Consider the following 15,350-nt stretch of genomic DNA (forward strand, 5'->3'; position numbering starts at 1 on the left):
ACAGACAGACAGACACACACGGTGACACACACACGCGCACACACACACACACACACGGGTGACAGACACACACACACACACACAGACACACGGGTGACAGACACAGACACACAGACATACACACAGAGACACACACACACGGTGACACACAGACACACACACACACACCCCCGGGTGACAGACAGACAGACACACACACACACACACACACACTCGGGACACAGACGGGTCACACACACACACACACGGTAACACACACAGACACACACACAGACAGAGACACACACACAGTGATACACAGACAGACACACACGGTGACAGACACACACGGTGACACACACACGCGCACACACACACACCCCCGGGTGACAGACAGACAGACAGACACACACACACACATACACACTCGGGACACAGACGGGTCACACACACACAGACACACAGACACACAGACACACAGACACACACACACACACACACACACACACACACACACACACACACACACACTCGGGACACACAGCCGCCCTCAGCGTCTCCGCGCGCCGCCGGCCCCCCCCCCGGCCCCCGCCCGCGGCTCGCGCCACCCCCGGCCCCGGCCGCTCCCCGGATTGGCTGCGGGGCTCACGCGAGCGGCGCGCGCGCGGGGCGGGGGGCGTGGGAAGAGCGGCTGTGCCCGCGAGTAACCCCGGCGCGCGCAGCGCCCCGCGCGACCTCTTCCCCCGGCACCGGCGGTGACGCGGCGGCCGCGCGCGCCCCGCGCCCCCCTCCCGTCCCCTCCCCTCCGCGCGCGCGCTGCAAAGATGGCGGCGCTGAGCAAGTCCATCCCCCACAGCTGCTACGAGATCGGGCACACCTGGCACCCCAAGTGCTCCTGGGCCGTGCTGCACGTCACCCAGAGCGCCCTGGCAGAGTCCCTCCGCATCTACGGCACCCTCTACCTGGTGGGTGTGTGCGTGTGTGTGTGCGGCAGCCCGGCCTAAGGGGGGGCCTGGCCTCAGACGCCAAGGGCAGGAGGGGTATCAGAGACGGGAGAGCCTGGCCTTGGTTTTGGGTGGATACCAGGGCGCAGCGGGGAGCCTGGCCTGGCGTGGAAGGGGGCTATAAAGGACGTGGTGGGAGCCTGGCCTGAGCGGAGGGGGAAGGGCATAGGGGTGTTTTTGGGGAGGGCACAAGCGCTGCCATGGCGAGGGGAGTCTGGCTTGGGGTGGGGGGGAAGGACATAAGGCATAGTGAGGAAGGGAAGCTCGTCTGGGGTGGGGGGAGAGGGTTATGGTCGGAGGCAAAGGATAGGAGACACGTCAAGGGGCAGCCTGACCCTGGAGTGAAGGGAAAGAATGGCAAATAGTATGGTTTGGTGTGGAGTCTGGTGCTGGGGAGGAGAGGGATGGTGGTGGGGCCGTTTGGTGTAAGAAGGAGCAGGGTTGTGTGGTGGGGAGAACCTCGTGTTTGAGGGGGGAAAGGCATGGCAGGGAGAATATGTTGAATCCTGGCCAAGTAGGGCAGAGACAAGACATGGGGGTGGTGGCATCTGGAGGCATAACATACTGTGAGAGGATTGCTGCTGGTGGGTAGAGGGGCACGGCACATGCCTGAACGTTGTATTATTGTCATCTTCCAATACCTGTGATACCTGAATGAAAAGCTGTAGTGTTTGCCTGGGAGGCTAGCATTGTGTCTTTGGCAGCAGCAAGTGTAATACACGTGTCTTGGTGACACCTTCCTAATCAGTGCTTTAAGATCAAGGAGATTCCATTGCATAATGAAGCAAGACTAAAAAAATTTATGAGGGCTAAAGGAGTCTGAGTATTCAGAGAGTATCCTACAGGTGAGGTATCTTAGTGAGAATGTGCAATTAGGCTTGGTTATATCACCTCAGCTGGCACGTTTCCAGCAAATTGGGGTGTAGATAGAAGAGCTGGGATGTGTTTGCATCACCTGTGTAAACACCCTGGCTGCCAATGTAAGCTGGAGTTGCTGCAGGTGAGTGTGTCTGTCCCCACCTCCCTGCTTCTCCCGTACTGGTACCTGGGGAATGAGCAGTGAGCTGCCCACCGAGCTGCTCCCAAGCTGGATGGACACAAGCGCAAGTCACTGAGTCTGCACCAGTGCTGGTGCAACAAAATTATTGAGCTATAATAAAGGAAAGGAAAGGAGTGGGGCTACAGCATCCTGACATTGGTTAAGCTCCCATTGAAGGGTTTATGAGTGAAAATTATGATGACATCCATTTATGTGATAAAACAGTAACTGCTAAAACTGGTAGCAGCGTGACCCTAAGAAGTTGTTGTTTCTGGCAGTGAACATTTTCACTCTGAACTGCCACAGACAGGAGTGGCAGCTGTTGGTGGGAGCATACAGTGAGCTGTATCATGAAACTAATACAAAGAACATTCTCTCTTCTCCTCTTCCTAACCAGTGCTCTTTTCTTTGGATCTGTTTCCTATCTGGTTTGCTCTGTAGGAGCATAAATACTTGTACCAGCAGAGCATGGTTCTGAAGTGAGCCATGAGAGGTATAGTGGGGATCTGTCAGGTCTGGCTGAGTATAAAGCAGCTTAAACAGTTCTGTAATTAAATCGAAAATCCCCAACAACCAAACCTGGTCAAGAGATTTCCTGCTTATAGCTCTGTTATGGGTCACTCAGTTGTACAGTCATGGGTTAGGGGGAAAGTTCCCATTTTTTATTTCTTTGAAAAGAAAAACAAACCTAAAATAGCAAAATGTTTTCCTGACCTGTTTTGCATTGTGACCCCATAAAGAGTTACATCTTGTCACAAACCCACAGTGAAGTGGGAACCTTCTCAACCAGTGTCCTGCTATATTGTAAAACCTCTGCCTCACTTTTTGCACTGTCTTCTTTGCAGTTCAGATTAGTTTCTCTTAGGTTCTTGTTGATACTGTTTAACTTGACCTGCCAGAGTAGTCTAAAGCTGAGCTGCTCTCAGATCCTGTCTAAAGACAGAGAAAGCACTTGCCACTCTCTGCTCCCAGACACATCACTGTACTTTTTCTTTGTGTGGTTCTGGACCTCATCTCTCCATGAGCTAACCCACAAGAGGTTACTTACCCTGCTTTTAGCTGGGGTCATTTTCAGATGCAGTAATGAATTGAATAGGATTATTGAGCAGGATTTGATGAGCACCAGAACCAGTGTAAGGTAAAGAGGACAAGGGTGCAATGTGGGCTGCAGAGGAGGAAGCAGAAGCTTTGCAAGCTAAGTAGCCTGGCAGGGAAAGAACAGTCTTGAATTAAGAGAGTCATCACAGAAGTCATTCTTTGCTGGAGTTACAGCTGTGCTTGAGACCTTTTAATTGTAAATGAAATACCACAGGTGTACAGCAGAAATGTTGAGGTTCACATAAGAGGATGGACTTAAGTTATTTTGTATTCATAGTTCTATCAGTGTATGTTCATAATGTTTCTGGTAGTACTTAGTCCTGGTCCCTTGTAGAGCTCAGCAACAAAAAATGCACTTCATTTTTCTATGTCAAGTCTGTAAAATGGCTTCTGATTGTTCCTCCTGTTGCTACAAGCTAATAACTAAGGAAAGGAGATGAAAGAGTTTCCTTTCACAAAAGCTTGTGTAGAAATGAATGAGAATGAATAGATGAGAATAAATAACCAGAGGTTGTTCCCTGAGAGAACATGGTTAGGGACAGTTACAATCCAGAGTCCAAACTCATAACAGCTTCACCCCACATCTCTCAAAGGCTTTGTTTCTCTTTGGTCTGTGGGAGACTGATGGAGCTGAATTAAGTGGTGTTAGTAAGTGAAATATTGGCTGTCAGTAAGTGACTGTATAGAGTCTTTGCTTTTAAGTAGTGCTGTTCTCTTTGTTTAGTTGTTGTTTGTTTTTTTTTTTTTTTCCTTCTCTTTTTAGTAATTGTGCCTGAGTATTTTTTTAGTTAGGAAAAAGTATAGCCTTGAGACACCATACTTGCACTGTCTTTATTTTTGCTCCAGTACAAATGGATTGCTTTAGTGAAAATGGGCTTCACATCTAAATAGAATTGTCTCTCCCTGTATGAAGGGGCTGGCAGGAATGCCTGTTTTGTAATTAAAGCTGCCTGTGTTTGCACAAACTGAATGTCTCCATATGCAAGTCTTATAAGACTCGCTTAAAAAAAAAAAAAGTTGCTTAGCATCTATACCTGCAGAAGAATCCCCAAACAGTCTTTCATAAACCTTGTAATTACACTTTTTGAGAACTATTTGGCTTGATATCTTGAAGCTTCAATGAAAAAGTCCTTCCTCTGAATTTGCTATATTTTCTTCCATCTATACTTTGTTTTTACATTAATGAAAGCTAAACGAAATGGGAAAGTGTCATCTTGTGTTTTCAAAGCTGGAGAAGTCAGATTTCTAGAAATTCACAGAAGTGAGGAGAAGAAAATGATTTAACAGGGAAATTGCATGAAGCTGGGAAAAGGCTGGAATACTGGCTTTGAGTTGTCTCAGCTTCCATTTCCCAAGATTCTGTTGATTTCACAAGGGTAAAGTGCTGTTCATCACATGCATTAGAGCAAAGTCCTCTGTTCCTGTACGTTTTAGACATTTGTTTGCTGATAGTGCACAGTAGATAAATGTGCTCAGTCATTTGTATGAAGTCTTTGTAGTGCATCAGAGATAAGCTCATCAGGTAACATTTTCACCTAATCTGAATAAGGTAAAAATTGTTTGTTTGCTACTTTGTAGTAGCAATTCTAGAACTCATTCTTCTAACCTTTTGCCTATGGAATGGCAAGAGTCAGTCATGCCATTTACCTCTCTCTTAGTCTGATTGTCTGTTCTCCACCTAATTTAAGACAGGCTCCCTCCCTCACTTTCCAACCTGACTTCTGTCCTACCCTTTTCCCTTTCAAACACAGGTCTTCCCTCCCCAGCTACTTCTCCTGCCCTTCCTTCCCAGCACCACCCCCTTGCTCCCCTGTATCTGCTGCCCTTCCTTCCTGCTGCTAAAGGGCACAGCCAGAGCACAGCCTGAGCCCTGGCCCGAGCTGACTCTTGGCTTACCCTGGCTCTGACTGCAGACGCCTCTCCCACACAGATCTGCTGGCATGGAGGAGAGGAGCAGCAGGCCTGGGGCACTGTGGCTGCCAGCGGGGCTGTCTCACATGTCCTCTGCACTGAGGGCTGCTTCAGCCCGCCCTTCAGAACAGATGTAACCAGTCTGCTGCCCCAGTACAGATTTTAATGATCCTCAGCACTTGACCTATTTTATTGATTTTTTTCTTTCTTAATTTCTTCTCATGCTCATTTTCTTACTTTTGATTCTCATTTTGGTTTCACTTCTAATACTTCTTAATATTTGTGCCATATCTGCTTCTTCCTGTGCCTAGAATAATCTTCAGGTTTTTAGATGCCAATCGCTTCTTTCTGTATCAGAAGGGATTTTTTTCTACTTAAGATTCCAGTGCTGTTGTCTTCCTGAGCCCTGTTTGACCCATCAATAACTGTATTCTGTATCTTCATCTCCATTCTTTATTCTGTAACCTCTCTAGGATAGGATAGCATTGATATCATACTGTCAGAGACACAAATGCTATCAGCTATTGTATAAATATAAAGTGCTTTTCCTTCCTCTGCAGTGTCAGTGGGAGGGACATTGGTACGAGTACAGCATGGGCCAGGGAGCTGCAGTGCAGGCAGCATGTGGCAGCTGGCAGGACACTTCACAGGGAAATCCCTGTTTGGCTGGAGACAACAACTGCAAGAACAACTCTTACTGTGCTGATGAATTATTCTGAAAATGTTATAGGTGGGACAGAATCACCAGCCACAGATCAAGCTGCAGTGTGAGTCTCACATCACTTTCCTGGCTGTGTGCACATTGCTGTGGGATTGGGCCAGAGGTTGTTCCCAAGGATGGATGGTGCACTTTGGCTGTGCTGCTGCTGCTTCACGTTTGCTTTGCACACAGCTTCCCTTGGGAGAGCTGTTTGAGCTGGTCCTGAGCAAAGGTGGGGAGCCAGCTAACACTAAAGGGGATCCTCTCTTATCTGCCAGCATAGATAGAGTTGTCATTATCATCTTTGTGAGGGGTGCAAGAGGGCTGCACTGCCCAGACTGTATTCTAAAATACTCAGGAATTGCTGGATATATTAAAATGTGATTTCTCTATGTTTGTGCTGCAAACCATTGTGTGTTCAGAAGTAGGATGGGGAGATTGGGGAGGATGATGGTGTTACTGTGGAACATGCTTCTGGATGCCAGCTTGGATCTCTGGGTTAGGCTGTCAGTAATCTATCTTCTGTCTGATCCAGTACCTAGAGTTGCTGTGATGGTGGTATGTGATTGCCTTCTTTTGGATATCTGTTCCTCTTAGTACTGTGCAATGTCCTGTGTCTCTGCTATGTTATGAATGAGATGTAGGTCACTGTCTTCTTGCCTTTGGATTCTTCTGGAAGCTGGGTTAAATATGACTAAAATTAGCCTAGATGTTACTAAAGTAAGAATCTGTGACTTTTTCATTCCAGGCTGTGATCGTTCCACTCTGTTCAGGTGGCTTTTGGGCCACACTATAAAAATTCTTTCATAAATTGAAAATAAACAAAAGGAATCTTTTGCTCAGATATGCTGAGAATTTAAAAAAATCATATAATGAATTAGGGTGAACTGAAACACTTATGCTCAAAGATGAAAGGGGTAAGCAGGAACCTGCATCACGGTAATATTGGAAATCGGGGAAAGCCTCAGTCTTGACTGACTGAGCAAAGATCTTGGTAAAGACACTACAAATACTCAGAACTAGCAGGGACTGTGTATCAAGGAATAAATCTGTTCTCTTAAGTTCATACAGTTTACAGTAGAGTACAAGAATTTCAGGGTAGGGGGACAATCCTTTAAAATTATGCTGACTTAGGCATTTTAAAGGGAATAAAATACAGTCTCCAACTCATTTCAGTAGAAGGAAAACAAATAGTAAAGATAAGTTGTCATGGAGTGAGAGTGATTTCAGGCTTGAAGGTAATTTAGATGTCATTAAAGAATATGTGAGTACTGTTTTTAGTTGGTCGGGTGATATGGAAAATTTAAAAAAATCCAAATCAAAGCAACTTAAACCACTGATGGTGATCCTTATATAGCATCTCACATGAGACAGGCAACTCAGAGAGCAGGAGGCACATTGTTCTTCCTCAGAGTATTGCAGGAACTGAGTTATGAAATTAAACAATATGGGAGCCAGGTTTTGTAATCTGTGAAATCAAGAAGGGATGAGCTAACTAAGGAAAAACAAATCTGAGTGTTTCAGAGGACACATGAGAAAGAAGTTGCTTATTTGAACAAGTGTCTTTCAAAACCCGAGTGTTACCTGAGGGCATTTTGAGATTCAGTTACTCCAAAGCATTTAAAAATAATTTTTATAAAACAAAAGAGTAATGTTGTTGTAAAATTTGTAAAAAGTTGCAAATGGTTCTACAAGAACATATAAATAATTGTATATGATTTTGAAAGAAATCTGACATGTATTTGTAGCTCTGCCCACCATTTGAGTAATCTGGGGTTTTTTTCTTAACTGTTTTAAATACTGGAGATTGCTTTTATCATGTGACTTACTTAATAAATTTTTCCTTGGGTTTTTAATGACTTGCAGCATATGGATTATATAAACCATGTGCATGGTTGTATTGGTAATCTCCAAATTTGCATTTTAAAGTTGCCTCAACATGTCAGATAGTTGTGCTTATAAATGCTATTGACCTCTGCTTTCCTAAGGATTTGGCTAAGTGTCTGCATATTTCTATAGGGTTTTTAAAATTCTTTTTTTTTTCTTTAATAAAATTTTGTTATGGTGCGGTTGATTTCAGCTGGATGTAGTGAAGGAATGAGAGATGGTAGTGCTTGTTTCCATTTTCCATCAGTCAGTGTAGTATGTGTTGTCTGATTCCACCAAACTTTGATGGAGGGGTAGTCCTTGAAGTCATGCACTCTGTACAAACTTAGGACATGGTTAGGGAGGGAGGTGGAGGAGGGAGAGACAGAAATGTTGTACACAGGGCAACAGAATGGGCAGAAAGCCTGTGGTGGTTTTAGCCTGCTGTGTAACCTGTCCAGCTGTACATTGGTCAGCCAGTTAATTGCATTAATTAAGTCAAACTATCCTCTGTGTGCAGTGCCTCTTGTGGAGTGCATAGTTCAGGGACACAGGTGAGGATTAAGGATGCTGGAGGTGAAGCTGAGGTTATTGTGGTTGGATGATGAATGCTTGTAGGCGTTACATGACACATTGTGAAAATAATCAGGCTTGGCTGGTGCCTCAAATCATGCTTGGGTTTGTCTCATGTTCCTTTTCTGCTGGAACACCAATAGCCTAGCTCTAATCTTGCATTAGACTGTGTAGCTGTGGTTTAGGGATGGTGTTGGAATTGTGTATATTCTTTCCATGGTTAGGACACAGTAAATAAATTCTGATTTTTTTTTAGATCTAGGGGGCTTAGCATTTTCATATAAAGACTAAATTAAAAAAGAAAAAGGACTTGAGTAATGATATTCCACAAACTGAGGTATCATGAAACTGGTGGACTGAAATTTTATAATTCCATTTTTTATGTTGGAGAGTCAAAATGCGTTTGTGTGAATTCTACAGTTAATGCTAGAAAATATTTTTCCTATCTATTTCTTTATTAATTCTAACCATTTTTTTTTTCAATGCATCTTTGTGGAGATTATTATTTTGCCAAGGAAGTACCCACTGGATGTCCTAATGCCCTCTCCTTCCATTCTTTCTGCTATTGGCATCCACTGCTAAGCCTTGACCAGTACATTTATTGTAAGAATTTGGTTTTCATCACAATGTCCTCCCAGCTCACTTGAGCAAAGTGTATCCCAGTGGGAGCCATGAGCTGCTGTATTCTGACATCAGATTTCATAACCTTTCTGCACTTTAATAATACTTTTCTGAAATGTGTGGCATTGATAGGGACAGCAAAATGGTATCCTGAAATATCTGGTATTTTTTCCCTGTAATCACATCACTGGCAGTAGAAGACTAGAAGAACTCTATAGACTGCTCCTGCCTGCTTTCAGCCCTACACAATATTTAGCTTCATTTGTGTCTATAAAGCAATTAGAAAATTTAAGCCTTTATAAACTTTTTTTTTTGTGTGTGTGTGCGTGCATGAAGCTCTATTGCTCTCACACATATTTCTCTTTCAATTAGTGTGAGCAATTTTCTTTGGAATGGTTTGTGTGTTATTGTTTCTGATTCTTTTCTGTTTTTCATTTGGGAGTAGCACAGTGAAGGGAAGGAAACCAGAAACTTATATTAATCTAAAACTTCCTGGAGACATTACAGAAATAAATTTTTGAATTTGATTTGACATTAATTTGTAAGATACCAATCTTTCTGTGTTGCACTTCTTACACTTTGGTCTGAGGGAGCAAGACTTCATGCTTTGGTGTAAAAGCTGTGTTCTTAAAACAAAAAAATTATTTTGTTCCAATGTTCATGTCCTTCCTACAGTATGCTAGAAATAGCTGAGTGGGTAGCAACTAGTTATCTGGCATTTAGACTATGTTAAGACTTTCCTTCAGCAGGACAATTATCTGGATTGCATTATTGCCTAATCCATTATGCTCAAAGCAGTCTTGATACTTGATTAAGTAATGTGTAAATCTGTTTTCAGAGGTCTGTTCATGCGTGGATTTCTTCTTAATCCTTAGTTCAAGCTTCATTTTGGAAACAAGATTTTGGCAGAACTTTCCCATGGTTAGTTTTAGTGGAATCTTCAGCCCATCTCTGATTCTAAAACATCCACTTGCTATTCAGTGGACAGTGTTTGGGAGGAATATCTCCCTCTCACAACCAAGCCTTTGAGATGTGCTGGCAGTATGGATTTGACAGGATGTCTTTCTTTCTTCTCATCAGCACTAGCAATATGAAGCTTGCTCTGTTTCTCCAAGCATTGACCAAAAACTCCATCCACTTGTGAGACTCCCAGGGAGATCAGTGCAGCTAAAGATAATTGTTGTATTGCATTAGAGATCAATCTTGCAGATAATAATCCTAGTAGAATGAAAAATTGTCTCATGGTGCACTCAAAGTATACTTTCATGGAGTCATAAGAGCACATAGGCTGAAGGGACCTTGGGAGGCCCTGAGGTTGCTTGAGGACTTTTCTAGTTAAGTTTCAAGGGTCTCCAGGGGTGGAGAGTCCACAATAACTTTGAACAACCTCCTCCAATATTCAGCCACCCTCAAATGAAAACTTCTTTTCTTTAGGTCTAACCAGAGTTTCCCATACTTGAGCTTGTCTGTTGCCTCTTGTCTAGCCCTGGGTGTCTCTGAGACAAGCCTGGTTTGCTACATCTTCCTGTTAGCTAATTGCAGAATTTCTGTAGACAAAAAAAAGTTTGAAGACCTTTAGTGTTTGAGTCACTAAATAAGCTATTCTTTATAATACCTGGGACATACATTAAACTGAACAAAAATAATGTTTATTCTTTAGATTGAGCCTGTTTTCTGCTACAGGTAGTTTTTTAGGTAATATACCAATTCTGTGAAATATGTCAGGAATTTGTTGTTCTCCCAGCAGATCATGAACATTTCTTGAGGACTTGCAGTTTTTTAATTGAAGTAGAAAACCTTTAAAAATACATCACCACTTCACAGGCACTGTGTAAGACGTGTATTTGGATTACTTTAGTGATATTCTGACCACAATTATGTGATTGTCTATTGTCTCAAAGATAGAACTCTGTAGATATGTCAACATCTTAAAAGTTTTGATACCTGGCAGACAATGTTTCTGACAATTATGGCCAATGTTAACAAGGTAATAAAATTCCTCCTATACTTCCCATTTCATATTGCTTGATGTATTTCCTGGTATAAATATTGTAACGGCTTGACCAAGTTCAAAGCAAATCTTTGTGGTATTGTCCATAAAGTTTAATAGGCTTTGTTTTACTACTTAAGTGGGTATGCCTCATTTTCTGTTTTTCTATTTCTTTACCATGTGCAAAAAGTGCCGAACTGAATTAAAGTCTGTCCTCCATTTTTTTTCTTCCCTTCTCTCTCAGGTTGCAGCTATTCTCAGGAAACGAAAGCTTGATTATTATTTGTACAAACTGCTACCTGAGATCTTGCAGTCAACTTCCTTTCTGACAGCAAATGGGACCTTGTATATTGCTTGCTTTTGCATTCTAAGGTTGGTATACTCTCCTAAAAATGAAATGTAATAAAGCTATTTTTGTGCAACTTTTCAATTTGTATAATAATTTTTGTCTTTTTCTAATTGACTTGTTTGTAGTGCTTTGAAATAAGAAAAGCTACAACAATCATCTTGGTTTCTGATTTTACCATTTGAATATGAAATTTTGCTTTTTAAAAATTACTTTCTTCTCATTTTTATAATTTTCTAAATGAGTAAACAAGTAAAGGTATCCACTTTGCTTCTTTTTCTCTGTTTTACAGATTCAAAATACATTGTTGCAGGAAATTCAGATAATTTCTAGAGGGGAGTTAAAAAGGCCTAATCTGTCTTTTATAGAAATAATTGATGTAATTTAATATTGGTTTCTATTTTCCTCATGCAGAGGCTGTGGTAACTTTTAATTATACTGAATTTATCCAGTTATCCAAGTTTGTACTTTTCCTTATGATCATAAGTGAAGGAAATCCCAGCACAGCCTCTGGGATTCTGTAAGATACAGATTTGCTCTGAAAAATGAGCGTAAAAGGCATCTCTGTATTCTGTTTCCAGCATATATTTCAAGTAACTATCAGGATAGTTAATAATTAAAAGTTGCATTTTATTAATATGATTATGCATTTATTTTAAGAGATGTTACACACAGACATGTAAAGCCTACAGGAGCTATGAATGTTTGAAAGTTAACTCACAGCATACTCACCAGCCCCTCTAAAAGATAAACCCCTTATGCCCTACTTCTGAATCTGTTTAGAGGCCTCTCAACTTTCCTTCAAAGGTGGAGGAGAAGGCAGAGAAGAAGAGGAGTTGGCTGAGAAGCCATGGAATACTTTTCAAGTAAATAATTCTCAAAGGTCAAAGTGAATCTATAAGTAATGAGCTCTAAAGAATATGATGTTTTCTAGCAGTCTAGGTTGTATTAATATCGATTCATCTTTATTCCTCTGAACTACAGAGTGCTGTTCCTTATTCTGCCATGAATTTGCCTGTCAATCTGCAGTGCTTTATTCCAGTGCTGTAGTAAAATGTTATTCTGCTGCTATGGTTTTATTTCAGCAGTTCCTCTTACAGAGGATGTTAGCCATCTAACAGATCCATGACCGTGCCTGTGCTGGTCAGTGAAGTAGGTAAGAGATTAGTGTCCTGCTCTGGCATGGCTTCACTTTCACCTATGTGGGCATAGCAGTTCAAGCTGTTCTGACCTCCAGAACAGCGTGGCCAGATGCAGACTGGGTAATGGAAATGCTGCCTAGCCCACCTGCCCTCCAAGTCTCCTTGAAGCATTGTTTGGGTGAACTAGGTGAGAACCATGTAAAGGACAGTTCCAGTGATTATCACATTCCAAAAATGGGACAAGGAACACATGTAAGTGCTTACCCTGCCATTTATACAGCTGTGCTGCACAGTAACCAACCAGCATCTTGGGAGGTGTATGTGCTTTTTCTCTTGCAAAGGGATGCCCCTGAGGAGCAAACAGCTGCAGCAGAATCCTTGTTGGCAGAGTCTCTGCACACTGCCCACCACCTGCAATTGCAGGACTTGCCACTAAGAAGTTGTTGGCTAGAGTGCTGATTGAAACTGGTGAACTGAAATCACTAATAGAGGCAAACAAGTATTTAAGGCAGCCATGGTAATGGTGCCTGTTGAAGTACATGAATGTCCAAGTATAATGAGAATTTTGGAGCTTTTCTGTTCAAAATGAAATTCAGAGCCTCAGCAATTAAGTGATTAGGATATGTAAGAGCTATTAAATGACATTTCAGAAAACAGTGGATAACATGATTGTTATCCATGTTATGTATCAGAGAAGAAATACTTTCCAAACTTGTATCCTTTGAAGAATGAGTACATACCTGGTGGTGATCTATGTGGTGCATTTTCCATGTATTCCCAGGTGCCTGTGACAAGAATGCTTGCTAGGACTCTTCAGGAAGAAAGGTCCTCTGTCTTCCAGGAATTAGTAAATGATTAGCAAGTAGTTAATATATGTGAACCAAAATAAGGCATAAATAATTGGTTTCCATAGTAGAATAAGTTACCAGTGAAGTTCCTGTTATGTCCTTTGTTTTGGAATACCTAAGGAATCTGGAAGAGGGGCTGAATACTAGTATGAGAGATTGCATGAGATTATTTAGGGTACACAAATCTAAAACTGAGTCTCATCCATTTCAGAAAAATCTTGATTAAAATCACTTATAAAATTTGATAGAGAAAAGTGCAAAGTAAAAAAGCAGCTCTGTCCTTACTCAGGGACAGGCTTTAAACTAGCTGCTATTTGTCAGGAAGGTGTTTGAGGATCATTACGGGTTGGTTCTTTGAACAAATCACTTCAACACTTGAATATGGTCAAGGAGCTGTGTGAGTGGTGTTTGGAGAAAAAATGAGACTGCACCAGGAAGCTGAATGAGTACATGACACCTTTACAAACTGAGCTCTGCATACCTTTTTAAGAGTTTCTTCTAAGTTCATAATGTTGAAAAATCATTCACTTGAAATGTACTTAATATCTTGTATTTAATATACTTGTCTTGCAGCTTGAGTCATATAAGCTTGCTTCTCTCACCTGCTCTTGGGTGGTTGATGGAGGATGGAAATGTGAGACTTCAGTCCTTTATTTTTAACCAATTTGGTCTTTTTTAATGTTTATGTTTTCTTAATGTTTTGATTGAGGTTGTATTATTCTTTGAACTTATTGCTGTACTTCCTTCAGTAGCCCCTGAGAGCAAGAGTCATGGTATGTGATTATCTAGGCCAGAAACATTTGAAACTATCAAAGAAGTACCAGCACCTCTGTTTCTGCTAACTGGCCTGAGTATTTCTGGAATTGATATGCAACCATGAAAAGAGATTGTTGGAGGCTGTGAAGATCTAGGTGCTCTCCATCTGGTTCCAGATAGTGATGAGAGATTGGATGTGATAGATTTGTACTATAGGATATATGCTGCAGTTTTTCTATCTGTTTTTGCTTGAAAGGTGTATTCTAGCAGCAGCAGTAACTCGTAAGCAGCATTGTCCAGCAAACCCCATGCAGTGGATGGCTCTTGCCCTCCTGGAGTTCTAGACCAAAGCAATGGAGTAAGGATTTATAGCTGGACATGTTAACTCATGTAGTTTCTTCCTTTCTGCTAGGAAAAGCTACCAAAATTGAAATGGATGAAAATTCTCAAGGATGTAAACTTTAGGCAAGAATGTAGAATTTAAATTATTCCAGGCATTGTTTAATACTCTTAGAATTTTACAGGTGGGTAAAATGTCAAAAATATCTAAATCCAATGTCAGCAATAACTTAGGCAGTGGGTAGATGTTCTTGTTTTAGAAGAGATTGCCAAGCTAACTTGACTGACTTTCTTTTAGCTCCTATTTTTTTTGTGTGATGAATTAGGGTCTGTGTACAGGCTGCTCTGTTGGCAGAGCAGTGAGGGTGATGATCTCTGTGAAGGATGTGTGACAGTCCAGCTGGGGGTTGTAATCTCTTCCACTGGTGAGATCCAGCAGACTACATCTGTCTGGGCTTCAGATGGAAGTGCTGGGTTCCTGTGTTGACAGGCATTGCATCTGTTAAATGAAAGGTGTGATTTTTAGGTTTATGGTTCAATGACATGTAAAACCTCACAAAGACATGGTTCTGTTAGTCTATCAACTACAGTAATTAACTTTGTCCATATACAACTTGTAGATTGAGGAATTAGGTGCATGACCTGAAAGAACTCCTCATTCTTACTCCAATTTCTATCCACAGAACATGTGAAAATAACCATGCAAGTAATAACAAAACCTTATTTCATTTACTTCAGGAGAAGTTTAAATGTTTCAGTTAGTGACTGTGCATTTTTATTTCCACTGGACTTTATTATGTAAAATGTGTCACTGTTGTTTCCGAAATCTTGTCAAACCAAACATGCAAGCATTTATAAAAGGATTCTAAACCATGCCAAAGGAACAAATTACTGTTTCTTTCCCACAGAAAAGGCATTTGTTCTGTTATTTAACAGGTGTGTCTGGTAAGATGTGTTCATACTTATTAAGATGCTTAAAATGACTTCCCTGAAACTTCATACAGTAATTACTTTCTGAGAGAGTCCTAATAATGAACTTTAGCTCCTGCAGCATTTGGCATTGTCATCCTGAGAAATTATCCTTTTGCAGCCGTGGGAATGAGCAGTGTGTGTAATTGCCATTACATCACTTGCTGCT

The 15,350-nt window shown here is 41.7% G+C and overlaps 1 protein-coding gene across 1 annotated transcript in view; it reads left to right on the plus strand.

Moving 5' to 3' along the window:
* The first annotated feature begins 764 nt into the window (after positions 1–764).
* TMEM135 (transmembrane protein 135) overlaps positions 765–15,350 on the plus strand; it is a 157,509-nt gene continuing 142,923 nt past the window's right edge. The window contains exons 1-2 of the mRNA XM_059465996.1: positions 765–944; positions 11,026–11,153. Coding sequence (XP_059321979.1) covers positions 804–944; positions 11,026–11,153 — 269 coding nt within the window. The 5' untranslated portion in view covers positions 765–803. The remainder of the gene's footprint in view (positions 945–11,025; positions 11,154–15,350) is intronic.

Source organism: Ammospiza nelsoni, chromosome 2 (genome assembly GCF_027579445.1).
Source record: "Ammospiza nelsoni isolate bAmmNel1 chromosome 2, bAmmNel1.pri, whole genome shotgun sequence".
Lineage (NCBI taxonomy): Eukaryota > Metazoa > Chordata > Aves > Passeriformes > Passerellidae > Ammospiza > Ammospiza nelsoni.